Source organism: Echiichthys vipera (assembly GCF_963691815.1).
Source record: "Echiichthys vipera genome assembly, chromosome: 17".
Classification (NCBI taxonomy): Eukaryota; Metazoa; Chordata; class Actinopteri; order Perciformes; family Trachinidae; genus Echiichthys; species Echiichthys vipera.
This window is the reverse complement of record NC_139842.1, coordinates 6,330,161-6,345,462: the sequence shown is the minus strand read 5'-3', so window position 1 is coordinate 6,345,462 and position 15,302 is coordinate 6,330,161. Positions and strand designations below refer to the sequence as shown.

The 15,302-nt window shown below is 41.9% G+C and overlaps 1 protein-coding gene across 1 annotated transcript; it reads left to right on the top strand.

Annotated features, from left to right (window-relative positions):
• Positions 1 to 870: 870 nt before the first annotated feature.
• Positions 871 to 14,664, top strand: top3a (DNA topoisomerase III alpha). Its single transcript, XM_083930840.1, has 19 exons — positions 871 to 1,193; positions 2,075 to 2,134; positions 2,241 to 2,314; positions 2,408 to 2,483; positions 2,666 to 2,774; positions 3,109 to 3,252; positions 3,762 to 3,932; positions 4,034 to 4,134; positions 5,390 to 5,464; positions 5,660 to 5,742; positions 5,889 to 6,099; positions 6,314 to 6,499; positions 6,756 to 6,885; positions 8,464 to 8,577; positions 9,188 to 9,353; positions 9,446 to 9,592; positions 9,743 to 9,865; positions 12,532 to 13,259; positions 14,482 to 14,664. Exons 1-19 carry the CDS (start codon positions 963 to 965, stop codon positions 14,643 to 14,645), a joined length of 3,093 nt encoding a protein of 1,030 aa, XP_083786966.1. The 5' UTR covers positions 871 to 962; the 3' UTR covers positions 14,646 to 14,664.
• The last annotated feature ends 638 nt before the right edge of the window (positions 14,665 to 15,302 follow it).

The following is a 15,302-nucleotide window of genomic DNA, read 5'->3' as shown; positions in this document are numbered from 1 at the left end:
AATACAATACAGCAGTACACATTAAAATATAGTAGAATTAAAGCTATATTATTTAGAATAAAATAGAATACAGTTGTATATATTGAAATAGAGTAGAATTAAAGCTATATACATGCAAATAAAATGGAATAAAAAGCTATATAATCCCTTCACCTGTATTGTAGAGATATGTGCATGCAGTGTTAAGTGCACAGAATACAGAAATGATTTATATTTCACTTATAAGTGTTATATACACATGTAGCATTATTTCCTAACGTGAGGGCATTTCAGAGCCATCTCGGTGTTATCAGGAATATAATATATTTTTGTGTAGCATACTGAATCTTTATATATTTAAAATAAAAATGAAACTCCGCCAGTGTTGGTTTATAAAATGCAAATTCTAATTTAGGGTGGATTTTCTGCTTAACGTTGATATACTACAACATTAATATTTACACTATGATTGGTATACAGAAGACGCATTTATAACATATATATAGACAGTCATTTTTATTTATTTATGGTGCTATAATTATAAACACAAACCTGTTTAATTCAGACGTTTTGGTTGTCGCTGGGTGTTACGACAGTTGTACGACCTTGTTTACGGCAGTGTGTGACAGGCGAGCGCGGAATTTGTAAACAGAGCTAATAGGCCGGTGTTGCTCCTCATAAAGTTTTAAATTTGTATATTTTTTGATGGTCTGGATTACTTTTTCCTATATTTTGAATATCCGGAGTGAAGTTTGTCAACCGGTGACCACTTTTCAGCTCTTCATAAAAGTTTTGTGTAGCGGTTATCATGGCTAGCTCCGTGAGCTAACATGCTAACCGGGTGGAGAGACGGCAGCAGCGGGATCATAGACACAATATACAGATACACAGATATATACAGATATATAAATACATATATATAAATATATGTCTGTGAGGGGGACTGTCTGCACTGAGGCTGCCTCATGTGACAGCTGCCAAGCATGCTAGTGCACCTCCTCGGGAGATCTTTGCTCAGATCGGGACTACAGCGGATAGGGGTCCAACGGAGGTGTCTCTGTGCGGCGCAGAGTGACCTGTATCCGGACACAACACCACAGCAGGCAGACATGAACCGGAGCCGGGCTCAGATCAAGCGGGTCCTCTGTGTGGCCGAGAAGAACGATGCGGCCAAGGGCATTGCAGAGATCATGTCCACAGGCATGTCCAGGAGGGTAAGTCATGTCTACAGTGTTAAACACTCTTCTTAGCCAGCATAGTTCGTCTTTTTATTTTATTTTTTGGGACTTTTTTTTATCACCTTCACAGTCTTTTAACCTTATTGTCTGTTCATTCATTTTTTATTAATTATTTGTTATGTTTACTGTTTGTTAAAAGTGTCCTATGGTCTATCTTGCCTTGTTGATGTGTATTTAAATGACTGATAAACCGATACATTGGCCGATATTTGCGTTTTTTAGGTGTATCGGTATCAGCTGATACACCTAAACACACCTGTTTTTTTTCCAGCGTTATTTACAGACAGGCGTCCCCCGGCAGCTCTGTGTTGCTGGAGACACATTTTTTAAGTTGAATAAATGTTCCTTTTAAAAAAAAAAAAAAATACAATTGAGACCGGTAGCATTTTTTATCATCATCGTGTAATTTTTATGATGCAAAAGTAGAATGGAGGGTCAGTCGCCCCATGTGAAGAGGCTGATGGTCCTCGAGGCGGTATCGGTATCGCATTGGTCCATACCTAATTTACATGTATATGTGTATGTGTATGGATTTCTATGTGCTTTTGCCATTGCGCTTGCTGTCAAAGCACTTTGTAAACATTTAATAAATAAAGATATTATTATTTGTAGCGCTGAAACGAGTAGTCGGTCGAAAGAGAATGAATAAACAATCATTTTATGAACCGCTTCAATCCATATGTCAATTTTCTGTATGCAATTATTGATTCATATTATGATCAAGCCTCATCTATTACCTGGCATTGTGCTCGTATCTCCCATTTGTGTTGATACTATGGATAATACAAATAATGAATGTTCCTCATATGTTTATATTTATCTTGCTACAGTACTGATTGTCTTCTTCTCCATTTCAGAGGGAGGGGATGTCAAAGTTTAATAAAATCTATGAGTATGAATATCATCTCTTTGGCCAGGTAAGTGAATACAGTGATATGATTAGACAGCACACATGCACCTGTGTGTCTGTTGTTTTGTGTTTACTGTCTCTGATTCGTTTTGTTTCATTATATCTCCATCCAGAATGTGACCGTAACAATGACGTCAGTATCAGGCCATTTACTGGGTTTGGAGTTTAAAGCACAGTTCCAGAAATGGTAAGTGCAAACTGAATAGTTTTTCTTTTGTATATTCAGCACCTCCGCAGTATCATAACAAACTGATTGTATTTGTACCCTTTCTCTCCAAAGGCACAGTTGCAGTCCTGTAATGTTATTTGATGCTGAGGTAGAAAAATACTGTCCAGATAACATGAAACAAATCAAGGTATGTTACTTATACACTGTCCGCCCAGGAGTCACAAAACAAATGCTTATTTTGTTACTTTGTGTTTATATTAACCTATGGGATCTATCACTCTTTCTGTAGCCACATAACTACTCTATGTGTGTGCAGTAGGAGGCCAAAGTTTTCAAAATAATAGTGAATATGAATCTCTGTTTCTCTAGCGGACACTAGAGAAAGAGGCGCGACAATGCCAGGCTCTAGTCATCTGGACTGATTGTGACAGAGAGGGAGAAAACATTGGCTTTGAAATCATAGATGTCTGCAAAGCAGGTAGGACATTAATATGTGTTTTGCTTTGTGTCATTGTGTGGCTGCAAGTGAGCATGAACTCGTTTTAAAGGAATAGTTTGCCATTCCGTGCTCATTGGTGAGAGTCAGATGAGAAGATTAATACCACTCCTATGCCTATACGGTAAATATGAAGCTTGAGCCAGAATACGTTTAGCTTTGTTAGCACAAAGACCGGAAACCGCTAGCCTGGCTCCAAAAACAACAAACAAATATCTGCCCACCAGTGCCTCTAAACACATTATATTTCACTTTTTAATTCATTCAAAAACTGAGGATTAAAAATGACACATTGTGTTTTGTTTATATTTGTCAGTGAAGCCCAATTTACAAGTCTTCCGGGCAAAGTTTTCTGAGATCACCCCCAACTCCATTCGGAGAGCCTGTGAGACACTCGTGGAGCCAGATGCGAACATCAGTGATGCAGTTGATGTCCGACAGGAGCTGGACCTGCGAATAGGTAAGGTTCCTTAAACTGTATGGTCATTTCATATCTCGATAACAATATATATCCCGATATAGTTCTCTGGTAATTCAATAAATAAATATTCTATATGAAATAACCACATGGTAAAGCCTATTTTTGTGTGAATTAAATGCATGACAAATAAAAAATACGGAGTATTTCCTCTTTTTACTAAGAATTTTAGTGCAAAAATATAAACTCAAATTATTTCACATTAGGTTTTCTGAAGGTTTTAAGTAAGTATGTGCTCGTTATTGTAATTGTTTATCACTATATCTCTATATATGACTTCATCACGATACAACTCCATTGAAAGACGATAAACAATCATATCAAACTGTTGCCAATGAGTCGACAGATAACGGTTAATACAGCATAGTCACAAGTTGGTGACCTTGGTTAAATGTCACTTCACTCATGATACAACATTAGTGGCTCTGATAATCTGAAAAAAATGTCATATAATAATATGATCCCATCCTCTTCCCTGTGCTCATCTTCAGGTGCGTCCTTCACTCGATTCCAGACACTTCGCCTGCAGAGGATCTTTCCAGAGGCTCTGGCCAATCATCTGATCTCATACGGCAGCTGTCAGTTTCCCACTCTGGGCTTTGTGGTGGAGCGCTTCAAAGCTATCCAGGCTTTCATACCTGAGACTTTCTACAAGATCAAAGGTACAGACGGGTCCGTGCACAGACAGAGATCAGAAGTATTCAAGTTTTAAACTGATACTCAGTCCTCTTCATTCCTTTTGTTGTGTCTGTCTTTGTCTCAGTGCTGCACGAGGTGGAGGAGGACACTGTAGAGTTCAGTTGGAAAAGAAACCGTCTCTTCAACCACACAGCTTGCCTGGTGCTCTACCAGATCTGCATGGAGGTATATGCCCGTTTGTGTGTGTATGTTTTATCATTTTTATTAATTTTGTAATGTTACGTGCTTTGTTCTTAGTTTATTTTTGAGAATGTTACATTGACATTCTTAGGATATGCTTTTAGTCTTTGTATTGGCCTTTTTTGCCCTTCTAGGGATGTGACTGGTAGAAATAGTTTTTTTTTTAAAATCTGGCCAGCTCAGTCTGTAGCTTTTCTTAAACTGCTTTTAGCAGGGCAGTCATGTTCCTGCATCCCAAAAAATGGGTGTAAGGCCGGGGGCATCCGGTGGCCTAGTGGGTGAAGTTCACACTCCACGACTTTCAAAGTCATCGGGTCGCTGTGCTGTTCACAATACACAACTTGCTGTCTTGTAATCTGGAGCCTTGAAGCTGTTATAGTTTTCACACTGACCAGCGAGGTCACACACAACAAGATCTTTCAAGGGGAGGAACCCCCCCGATGAGTACGTCTTGTCTCAAACTACGTTTTATAACAGAAAACACTCACAAGAAGTGATACCATGCGTTGTGAGACAGGATTTTTTTGTTCAAGCAATCCGCAAAACCTGCCTTGTAGTCATGCTTGTTGATGTTGTCGTTGGCACGCATGTTCACCAAATAGTTTCCACCTATGTTTCATATCCCAACTGTTGCATAGTTTAAACAAAGGCAGAATGCCCCCAAAAACGATTTTTCAAAAACAAAAACCGCAGCAACGCAACACACATATTGAGAATATAAATAATTCCATCCATCCATCTTCAACCGCTTGTCCCTATCGGGGTCACGGAGGGGCTGAAGTCGATCCCAGCTGTCATCGGGCGTGAGGCGGGGTACACCCTGGACAGGACGCCAGTCTATCACAGGGCACATAGAGACAAACAGAGACAGACAACCATTCACACCTACGGGCAATTTAGAGTCATCAATGAACCTAACACGTGCACGTCTTTGGATCGTGGGAGGAAGCCGGAGAAAACCCACACAGACACGGGGAGAACATGCAGACTCCTAAAAATATGAATAATTGATTAATATAAATGCAAAAATACACTGATATCCGATGTTGCCCCATTTATATGTAACAGCAACTCTGTGTGTGTGTGTGCGCTTGCATGTGTGTGTGTGTGTGTATGTGCGTGTTACCTCAGACACAACATCTCAATGTGTTGGTGAGTCGATCTGCCTGTATAAAATATGCTAAAAGCCGCATGTACTGTAGAAAGGTACACACAAGAACATCCTTTCACTTATTTCCAGGATCCCATAGCAACAGTCACCTCAGTAACCAGCAAACCCAAGAGCAAGTGGAGACCGCTGCCTTTGGACACTGTGGTAAGAGTATAAAGTCAAACTGCCTCACACATACATAGGCTTCATCTCAAATCATATAAAATAAAGTGTATTTAGTTGTTTTCTCAGTACATCAGAAAGAGTAGTATTCTGTCTGTTAGTGTCCTTGAGAAGTGAGAAGCCCATGTGCTGCTCTGTTCCACTCTGAACAATCATCTATCTTTATCTGACCAACAGGAACTGGAGAAACTTGCATCCCGGAAGCTAAAAATAAGCGCCAAAGAGACCATGAAAATTGCAGAAAAACTCTATACCCAAGGGTGAGTGCACAGTCAAATCCATTTTTCTGGTCGGGTGGTGTCTTTCAAGTTTTAATAGATGAGCGTATCAGCAGTGTCACATTACCACGTCCCTGTCAGTTTGTCTGTGCGAAGATGACTTTTGACTGTCTGTCTGTTCTGTTCAGGTATATCAGCTACCCTCGTACAGAGACAAACATTTTTCCCGAAAACCTGGCTCTCGCCCCCCTGGTGGACCTGCAGACACAAAGCCCGGTCTGGGGGACGTTCGCCCAGAGGGTGCTCGACCAGCCTGGGGGTCCCAATCCACGACAGGGCAAGAAATCTGACCAAGCCCACCCCCCCATACACCCCATCAAGCACTCAAATACACTTCAGGTAAAATTTACTAATTTTCCGCGATCAAAATGTTCTTGTTACTACATTTTGAATCATGATCTCTTAATTAAAATACACCCAGTGTTGATAATAAAGGCCCTTCTGTGTCCACCCAGTCCTTGTCATACCCCTCAACTGTTTTTAAAAAATATATATAATGGAGAAAAATTGGCTCAAAGGTTTCATGGAATGCTTCTGTTTCTTCTGCGTCCAGGGCAATGAAGGACGTGTGTATGAGTTCATTGTCCGGCACTTCCTGGCTTGTGTATCCCAGGATGCTTTGGGGCAGGAGACTGTGGTAGATATAGATATTGCCCAGGAGAACTTCTCCACCTCAGGACTCATGATCATTGCAAGGAATTACTTGGATATCTACCCGTATGACAGGTGGAGCGCCAAGGTATGATGCGTGTGTACGTGTGCGCATGTGTGTGGAAATTGACAACAGATTGTGAACTCACTCAAATCACTACACCAATGTTGTTTATCTGAGCACAATGTAAATTAACTATTGTACTGTAAAAAAGTTAAAATAAGTCTGTCTAAGCTACGTTACCAACCTTGTTTGAATTATGTTGTGTGTAGCTCCAGTCGCCTGCTGACTCTTGCTGCACGTGTGGGGTGTATCCAGTAAACCTGCTTCATATGTGTTCTAGGTGATTCCAGTGTATGAGCTAAACTCCCAGTTCCAGCCGTCTGCCATCGAGATGGTGGACGGACAGACGAGTCCTCCGCAGCTGCTCACTGAAGCCGACCTCATATCACTAATGGAGAAGCACGGCATCGGTACAGCGCAAGCAGACATTAATATGCGCGCATGCACACACACACGCACACACACACACACACAGATGAGACGGGTTGTTTTTGTTGTGTGTGGTGATCTGACCGAATGTTAGAATTAGATTTAACACCTTTTCTGTCAATTCAATGTTATTTATAGAGCTAAATAATAACAGAAATGATCTCAAGAAACTTTACATACAGAGAAGGTCAAGACCACACTAAGAACTATTCATGATTTACAGAGACCCAACAATTCCCCCATTAGCAGCAACAAGTCAGTCGCAGTATATAGTTATACAATATCAATATATATTGTGATATCGTAAATGTTACTTAAAACTTTCATTCAACCGCTTGCACATAGAGACAAACAAAGACAGACAACCATTCACACCTACGGGCAATTTTAGAGCCATACAACCCAAAGTATTGAAGCGGCCCTATTATGCTCTTTGGGATTTTCCTTTCCTTTAGTGTTAGATAGTTTGTTTGTGCATGTAAAAGGTGTTTGAAGTCATCTCAGACAGAGCGTTGCACACAGAAGTGCTGAGGCAATGAGCAAGATGAGAAATATAATGTGTGTTGAAGATAAAAGCATGTAAACCTATTGTAGCTGACCAGAAAAATAAAAATATGACCCTGAAACCTAAAACAGGGCTTCTTTAAAGAAAACTTTCAGTACATGCAGTCATCATTCAATCCATATACACACAGTATTATTTTTGTGTATCTGGTGACCTGTTTACTACGGGTATAAAGGAACACTAAAGTCAGGGTTCGGTACGTACCGCGGTTCTGAAATCACAGGACGGTACACTTCACAGTTAAGGGGGAAAATAAAAAAAAACGGCTTGTTTGTCAGAACAAACATAAGTTTCATTAGTTAACAATTAAACACAACAGTTAAACTGTTTAAGCTGTCAGTATGAAACATACAAATTAAATGTATAACAAATATTTAAAAAAACCTGCTGCAATTCTCCAATAAAAAAAAATACTTCCTAAATAATTGCAACTGCAGCTTTAACTTAGGTTATGGCATTTGCCCGTTCTGAATTTCTAGGCAGGGGCTGTTGAAATAGTGTCGGGAGCTGGGTTTGCACAGCTTGTGTTTTTCACAGCAACACCTTGATGGTGCCTTTTGAAATGCATGTTCATAATTAACCTTTGTGTTTCCCACACACTGTACTGCGCACATGCGAGCCGAGCTGGAGGCTTAAAGGTCCCGGGGGAACTCCTACTTCAAGTTTTAAGTTCTGCACAGCAAAACAAGACTGTACATTAGCCATATTAACGCTATGTATGCCATATTTACGGACCGTGGTCCACCTCTGTACTCGCCCAGAAGTGCCTGTAGTGTGACGGTTCGGTACGAATGTGTGTATCATTACACCCCTACTGTTCACACCACATCTGATTTTACAGATCATTTTTTCAGTTAGAGCAGATAAACACTTACCTAAAGCAAAACTGGCACCAACTTAGTGACCCTTGTGTCCAGTCAACATATAGTTGATTGTTCAGGATTTAGTGTTTTGTGTCTGACACGAACTGTAATATGAACTCTGTATATTACAGGCACCGATGCAACCCATGCAGATCACATCGAGACCATTAAGAGCCGCATGTATGTGGGCTTGACCGCTGACCAGAGGTTTCTGCCTGGAGAGCTCGGCATGGGACTGGTGGAAGGTATGTATACACACACACACACACACACACACACACACACACACACACACACACACACTTCATACCACAATATACAATAGTCTCTAATACATAGTGCTGGAGCTGATTAGTTGTTGTATTTAGTTGTTCTAATAATAAGTAATATTGTTTTATGGAATATTCTAGATGTTTGCTTTATCTAGATTAGGCTTTGATAGTATTTTATTTTGATAGTTATTTCTTAAGTTTCTTGTGTAGCATTTTTAGTAGTTTGTTTTGGGAATTGGGTAACAATGTGGGCACCTGAGATTATATAGGTAGGTAGGCAGGTAGGGGACCAGCATGCACCTGTGGTGGTAGTTTTTAATAGAGCCATGATTTGTTTGTTCCTTTGTTTGCTTTATTGTTTTTTGGGGCAATTAATCATAAGAAACTCCGAACCTTGGCACAGACAATGGAATCATTTTCCTGCATAAAACACATACCCATGGTACATCAGTGACCACTCCTTTAATGTTCGATTTTACCAACAAAATGCCACTACACATGGAGATGTAGATAGGCTCCCTTACACTGTTGCCCCTGTCGCTAGAACATGTTACTGTATCAAATGTGTTTGTGTGTGTTTTAGGTTACAACTCCATGGGCTACGAGATGTCAAAACCAAACCTGCGTGCTGAGTTGGAGGCGGACCTCAAGTTTGTGTCAGAGGGCAGGAAGGACAAACGGAGCGTGCTGCAGTACCACATCCAGAAATACAAGACTGTATTCATTGAGTCTGTCAGGAAGGCGAAGAAGTTAGTTACAATTTGCCTTGGAGTAGATTTGTGTATTGTGATTTGTGGTTGTTGTGACCCGGGAAAGAAGTCATTTTCTTCTGTCGCCTCAGGTTAGATGAAGCCTTGTCACCTTATCTGGGTGCAGCTCAGGAGCTCCCTGAGGCAGAGCAGCAGGCCATGGAGATCCCCCTGACAGTCAGGAAGTGCCCTCACTGTGGGCGGGACATGGTGCTGAAGAAGAAGAGAGAGGGAAACAGGTGAGACGGGACAAAAAGTATATTACCACAAGAAAACGTTTCAAGTCTTTGCAAGATGCGTAAAAAGTAAAGCAATCTAACAATAGTAAAGTATGGTTGGGAAAAAAAGAGCTGTCATTATACTCTCTAACTCTTCCTGTCCCCCTGCAGTAAGTACCTGTCCTGCACAGGTTTCCCAGCCTGTAAGACAGCAGTGTGGTTCCCCGACATGGTGCTGGAGGTAAACAGAGATGACAGCATTTGCCCCACCTGTCAGCCGCGCCCTGTTCACATGTGAGTCATTCATTTTTGTACTTGACTGTGTTTCATTTCATTTCACAGGAAACCGTTTGAATTGCTTATGATCAAGATACGTTTAGCCTGCTGATGGTTCACATGACAGATTTCATGAAAAAGTTTCATCCTACCTGCTGCTTTGCATATTATTAAGTGCTCCAAGATTATTTAGTTCTACATACATACAGCTATAATATGTAAGATTTTGATCCCATGGTAATTTGAATACTCCACTAGGGTTGCAAGTTGGAATCTTTCCATGGGAATTAACAGGAATTTATGGGAAAGAACGTGAATAAACCGAGAATTTACAAAATTGAACATAGTTGGGGAAAATATATTTTAGCATAATCATGACTAAACCAGATTTAATCACTGCTTACACTGTTTAATGCAGGTGTATTTAGGCCCGTCCCCTGCATGCACTGTGCATTCCTTTGTCACACATTTGAGCCTGTGGACTACATACAATTTCCGAGTATTCCAAAAATTCCCCAGCTTAATTTCCCATGGAAAGTTGCCGGAAATTTACCGGAAATTGTCCATACCTTTGCAGCCCTATACTCCACAGATTTTAAAGATGAAGTTCAATCTACTCTTCATCAGGCGTAGAACTCTGGATAATGTTTTTTGTGGTTCTGGTATATATATATTTATATATATAAAAAAATAACCCTGATGATGTCAATTAGCTTCAGCTATACTCTGTATTTAGTGCTAACTGGCAAATGTTAGCATGCTAAACTAAGATGTTGAATATAATAGATAATATATCAGCAGCAAGCAGTACAATGGCTGAGTGCATCCTCACAAAGCTGCTCCATGCTTAGAACTCTGAGCCTCCCAACTTTACGGTCTTATTTGTTTGGCAGTGTCAACTCTGATTTAAATGCACAGACTGCATATTAGCCTCACCTAGAAGCAAAACAATACATCTGTTGCATTGTAATCTGTTTGTTATCAAGAAATGTAATTATACCTATACAACCAGGACATTTCAATATTATTGTAATTGCAACAAATAGTTCACCCTCACTAATTTACCCAACAAAGGCTCCAGTTTCACCTCCTGGTTGTCATATTGACTGTTTACAGTGCACTGTTACCTTGTGTTAAATTTCTCTGCACAATTAAAACCCACAGCAACCACACACACGTCAACACCAAGTACCTTCTTTTATCCTAAACACGCAGCTTCCATTTCCTAGTCTAATGAGAAGTGTATGTAGGCGATCCTTGGTGTACAAACAGAACAACAAACACAGATGAAGCTCTCAGTGGCTTCAGCAGGGCAATAAACTTGTTTACACAAGTGGGCGTTAACCCCTTGAGCACGTGCATCAGCTCAGTCCAAATATAGGGCACGCTAACTAGCATCAAGAGCTCCACACCAGCATCTGTTTCCATAGCAACCAATCTGGTACAGAGCTCAAATTTGAACTATAGCACTTACTGTTAAACAATATAATTTAAAAAGAAATCATATTTCTCCCAGCATGTTGGATTACTTCAGTGCATGTGTGCAGTAATGAACTTTTTCTTACTGTGGCCGCCCCACTGGTCGCCACAGCAACTGTTCAAACTTTTGGTGTGTGTGTGTGTGTGTGTGTGTGTGTGTGTGTGTGTGTGTGTGTGTGTGTGTGTGTGTGTGTGTGTGTGTGTGTGTGTGTGTGTGTGTGTGTGTGTGTGTGTGTGTGTGTGTGTGTGTGTGTGTGTGTGTGTGTGTGTGTGTGTGTGTGTGTGTGTGTGTGTGTGTGTGTGTGTGTGTGTGTGTGTGTGTGTGTGTGTGTGTGTGTGTGTGTGTGTGTGTGTGGTGGTTTTGCTGTTTTCCAATTGTCCATGATGCCAGTATATATAATGTAAAGTATCTGATATTTATGATGAGTCAGTGTTGTGTAATAGCCCTGCCCACAGCCTTTGAGCAAACCTTGAGGACCAGCTATAGCAAGACTGTACGGACCATCAAAAATCTGAGAACACCAGGTTTTCTGGTTCGGTCCAAAGATGTTCTCTGACCTGTGACCCTTTGCTGCATGTCACCCCCTCTTTCTCCCCCATTTCCTGTCGATCTTCAGCTGTTCAAAAAAATTAAAGGCATAAGAACCCCTCCCAAAAAGATCCTGCATGTCTCACTGTGTGGAAGTGACATTCTTTTATGTGTACAGCAACATCACGCTTCACTTAAGCATTGCTTTTCTGACTTCTGAAAACAAATTGTAACAAGTAAGCTCAATTAAAAGAATGTAATTGAAACGATTGGCCCTATTGTCACAGATACCCGATCCAGCTATTTGTGTCGTAGCAATATCTGCATCCCTACTTTATATGCCAGGTTTCCAAAGTGAATCCCGTGATTGAGTCAAGCATTTCAGAACTCTTCTTGAACATATCCCGATTGACAATCAAACTCCGGACGTGCCATCCCTCTGTGCCTAATTCAGCATATTTCCATCTTGTAATGTGTCTTATATAATAGTTTGAGGTAAATCTTCAGGGCCACTGAATCTTTCTCCTCTATCTTTGTTGATCACAGTTACCTGTAATAATAACCGGTGGACTTTGACCCAGCACACACCCAGTTTATTTTTTGCTGATAAGCTCCATCACACTTTGGTTGACTTCTTTAAAATTTCAATGTCTCCTGTGTGTCCGACATCCTTCAGGTTGAAGTTGAAGTTCCGCAGGGGCACCCTCCCTCCCATGATGCCTTTGGAATTTGTTGGCTGCATCGGTGGTTGTGACGAGACGCTCAGAGAGGTGCTGGACCTGAAGTACCTTAGAGCAGGAGGAGGAGGGGGCGCTGGTGGGAGCGGTGGAGGTGGGGGAGGAAGAGGAGAGGATCCTCGTCCACCAGCTCCAAGGCCCCCAAGACCAGAGCCACCCAGAGCCCAACATTCGAATCCTCGACCTTCCCTTCCTCCCGTCCCCTCCTGGACCCTGCAGCAAAGACTCCCAGCAGGTGGAGATGTAGGCACCAATAGCGACGCCATCGTGTGCAACTGTGGTCAGGACGCAGTTCTCCTGACCGTGCGCAAAGACGGTCCCAACCAAGGTCGTCAGTTCTACAAGTGCAACGCTGGGAGCTGCAACTTCTTTCTTTGGGCAGACCAGCCGAGTCAGCCGGGGGAGCCACAGAGTCGAGGGCCTCCGCTGCAAGCCCCACCGAGGCCCTCTCTGGGGTACAGGAACAGCCCTGAAGGAGGCAGAAGGCAGGAACGGGGTGCAGGAGATCACGCGGGACAGACGATGTGTAACTGCAATGAGACCGCAGTGAAGCTCACGGTGCAAAAGGACGGACCCAACAAGGGCCGGATGTTCCACACCTGCGGGAAACCGAGAGACCAGCAGTGTGGCTTCTTCCAGTGGGCTGATGAGAACGAACCTCCACAAGGCAAGGCTCACACACACACACACACAGACTCCCGCACACATACACATCAAAAGTTAATACTGCTTTTCAAATGTTCTACTTGTTATTATTACCCTGAGGCCTGAAATAATTATATATACTGAATAAGACATCTTTTTTGACTAATCTAGCCGTGGAGCCTTAGAATGGCTGTTGATCACTCCCCTACTTGAATAATGAAATATCTATGTGATGTATTTCCATGACACTTGGTACAGACTTTCATTTGCCTTTCGCTATCGTCAGGTCGAAAGCTCATTTTTTCCCAACACTTAACACCTAATAAAGTTTAAATCAGCCCCAGCTGTACTTTGTGCTCAGCACAAACACTGAACACCCGCTAAACATCTGCATCTTAGCACTGTCATTGTGAGCATGTTGGCGGGCTGACCTGAGCATTTAGGTACAGCCTCACAGATCCTCCAGCGTTGCTGTAGACTCTTACAAACTTTCTTGTTCTTGATTTTTTTTTTTAAGGTAGCGGCTATATTGAGTTTCATTCTGACTGTATTAAAAATAGATCACTGAAGCGTGCCTTTCTTCCATAAAGGATTCTGTCGCCTTTCAAAGCACACAATTCTAATTTCTGTTACTATCATCATGATGCTATCTTAAAATGTTTTTTTCTTCGTCTGTGATACTGAAATCAGTACACATCACTGTTTCACTTTCTCTTTCTCTTGCATCACAAGCAAACTCTGTTTTGTACTAAAGGGAAGAACACCCAATAATACACTCACATGTGCGATACATTACAGATGCAGTGCATTCCATTTGATTCTTCACAGTTAAATGTCTGACAGCATTATTCTGGCTATCAACTCATTTACACCGTGAGCCTGGAGTCAGCTGATGTTGTCTGTGTGCTTTGTGTAACACACCACGTGTACTTAAAACATCTTAATAGGAGCAAGGCAGAAAAGATGTACGCTCAGATCAAACACCAGAGGGGGAGAGAGAGAGAGAGATAGAGAGAGGGAGAGAGACAGAGAGACAGAGCTTCTCCTCACCAACAGCATCTTTACTTAATGATAAAGAAAAGCTGTCACGACTCACAAACACTCCAACTGAGACCTTGAGGTATCCACTGACCAGGCTGACACGCTGCTGTCAGCACCAGTGTACACAGAAAAAAAGCTTTTGCTTTTTATGCAGCGACCTCTAACCGCCTCACGTTGTGTTTGACCTCTGTTCCCCATGTCAGGTGGGGCTGCCGGTGGATTTAACGGTGGCGGAGACGGTGGGAGAAAGGGAAGGAAGATCATGGGTGAGGCCACCGTCAACAAACCTCCAGCTACTAGGAAACCTCGTACCTGCGGCATCTGCCACATGCCCGGACACACTCGAGTCACCTGTCCTCAGCGGTGACGGCTGCTTAAAGACACTAGGTGGAGATACTGAAGTCTGTGACTTCTAAGTGTGGAGTCGGGTTTTAGTTTTCAAATATACAGCAACTCAGATTGTAAGTACCACTTCACAGGGGGTGGACCTCTTCAGTTTTTTTTCCACTGTACCCATATTCAAATAAATGGTACAACCACAATGCCTAATTTGCCACAGTTGTGCATCACCATGGCAACTATGTCATCAAACTAGACCTTTTCTTTCTGTTTTCATCCAGCGCTATTTTCTCAGGTCTCCTCAGATCTGCTGTGTGCTCGTTCAAGATGAATGGCTCTTTTCTGGCCCGTGGGAGGAAAGTGAGGGGTCATTTTGGGGTCAAGTTAACTTGCCAAGAGTTAAAGAGAAGATTGTTACCAATCTCGTACAGTAAATATGAAAACAACAGCCAGCCGTTCACTTGGCTCTGCCCAAAGACTTAACAGAAAGACTGACATTTTACAGGGGGGGGTTATGGCAGATTACATTTCGAAGTGTATTTCCCAAAATGTTGAACTGTTAACTGGAAATTTGCTCAGCTGGTCTTGCATCAAGCGAATCCCGTCTGTCTAATTGTTTTGTTTTGCTGTATTCACTGACAGCTTGACTGAGATAAGTTTAAGCGTGTTTGAGTGTGACTTGGAC

Bases quoted from the DNA above. Each gene is read 5' to 3' on its own strand.
- top3a (XM_083930840.1), top strand. From the start codon at position 963: ATGCTAGTGCACCTCCTCGGGAGATCTTTGCTCAGATCGGGACTACAG. The intron at 2,315-2,407 runs GTAAGTGCAAAC...TTCTCTCCAAAG, and splicing joins AAAGCACAGTTCCAGAAATG to GCACAGTTGCAGTCCTGTAA. The intron at 3,253-3,761 runs GTAAGGTTCCTT...GCTCATCTTCAG, and splicing joins GGAGCTGGACCTGCGAATAG to GTGCGTCCTTCACTCGATTC.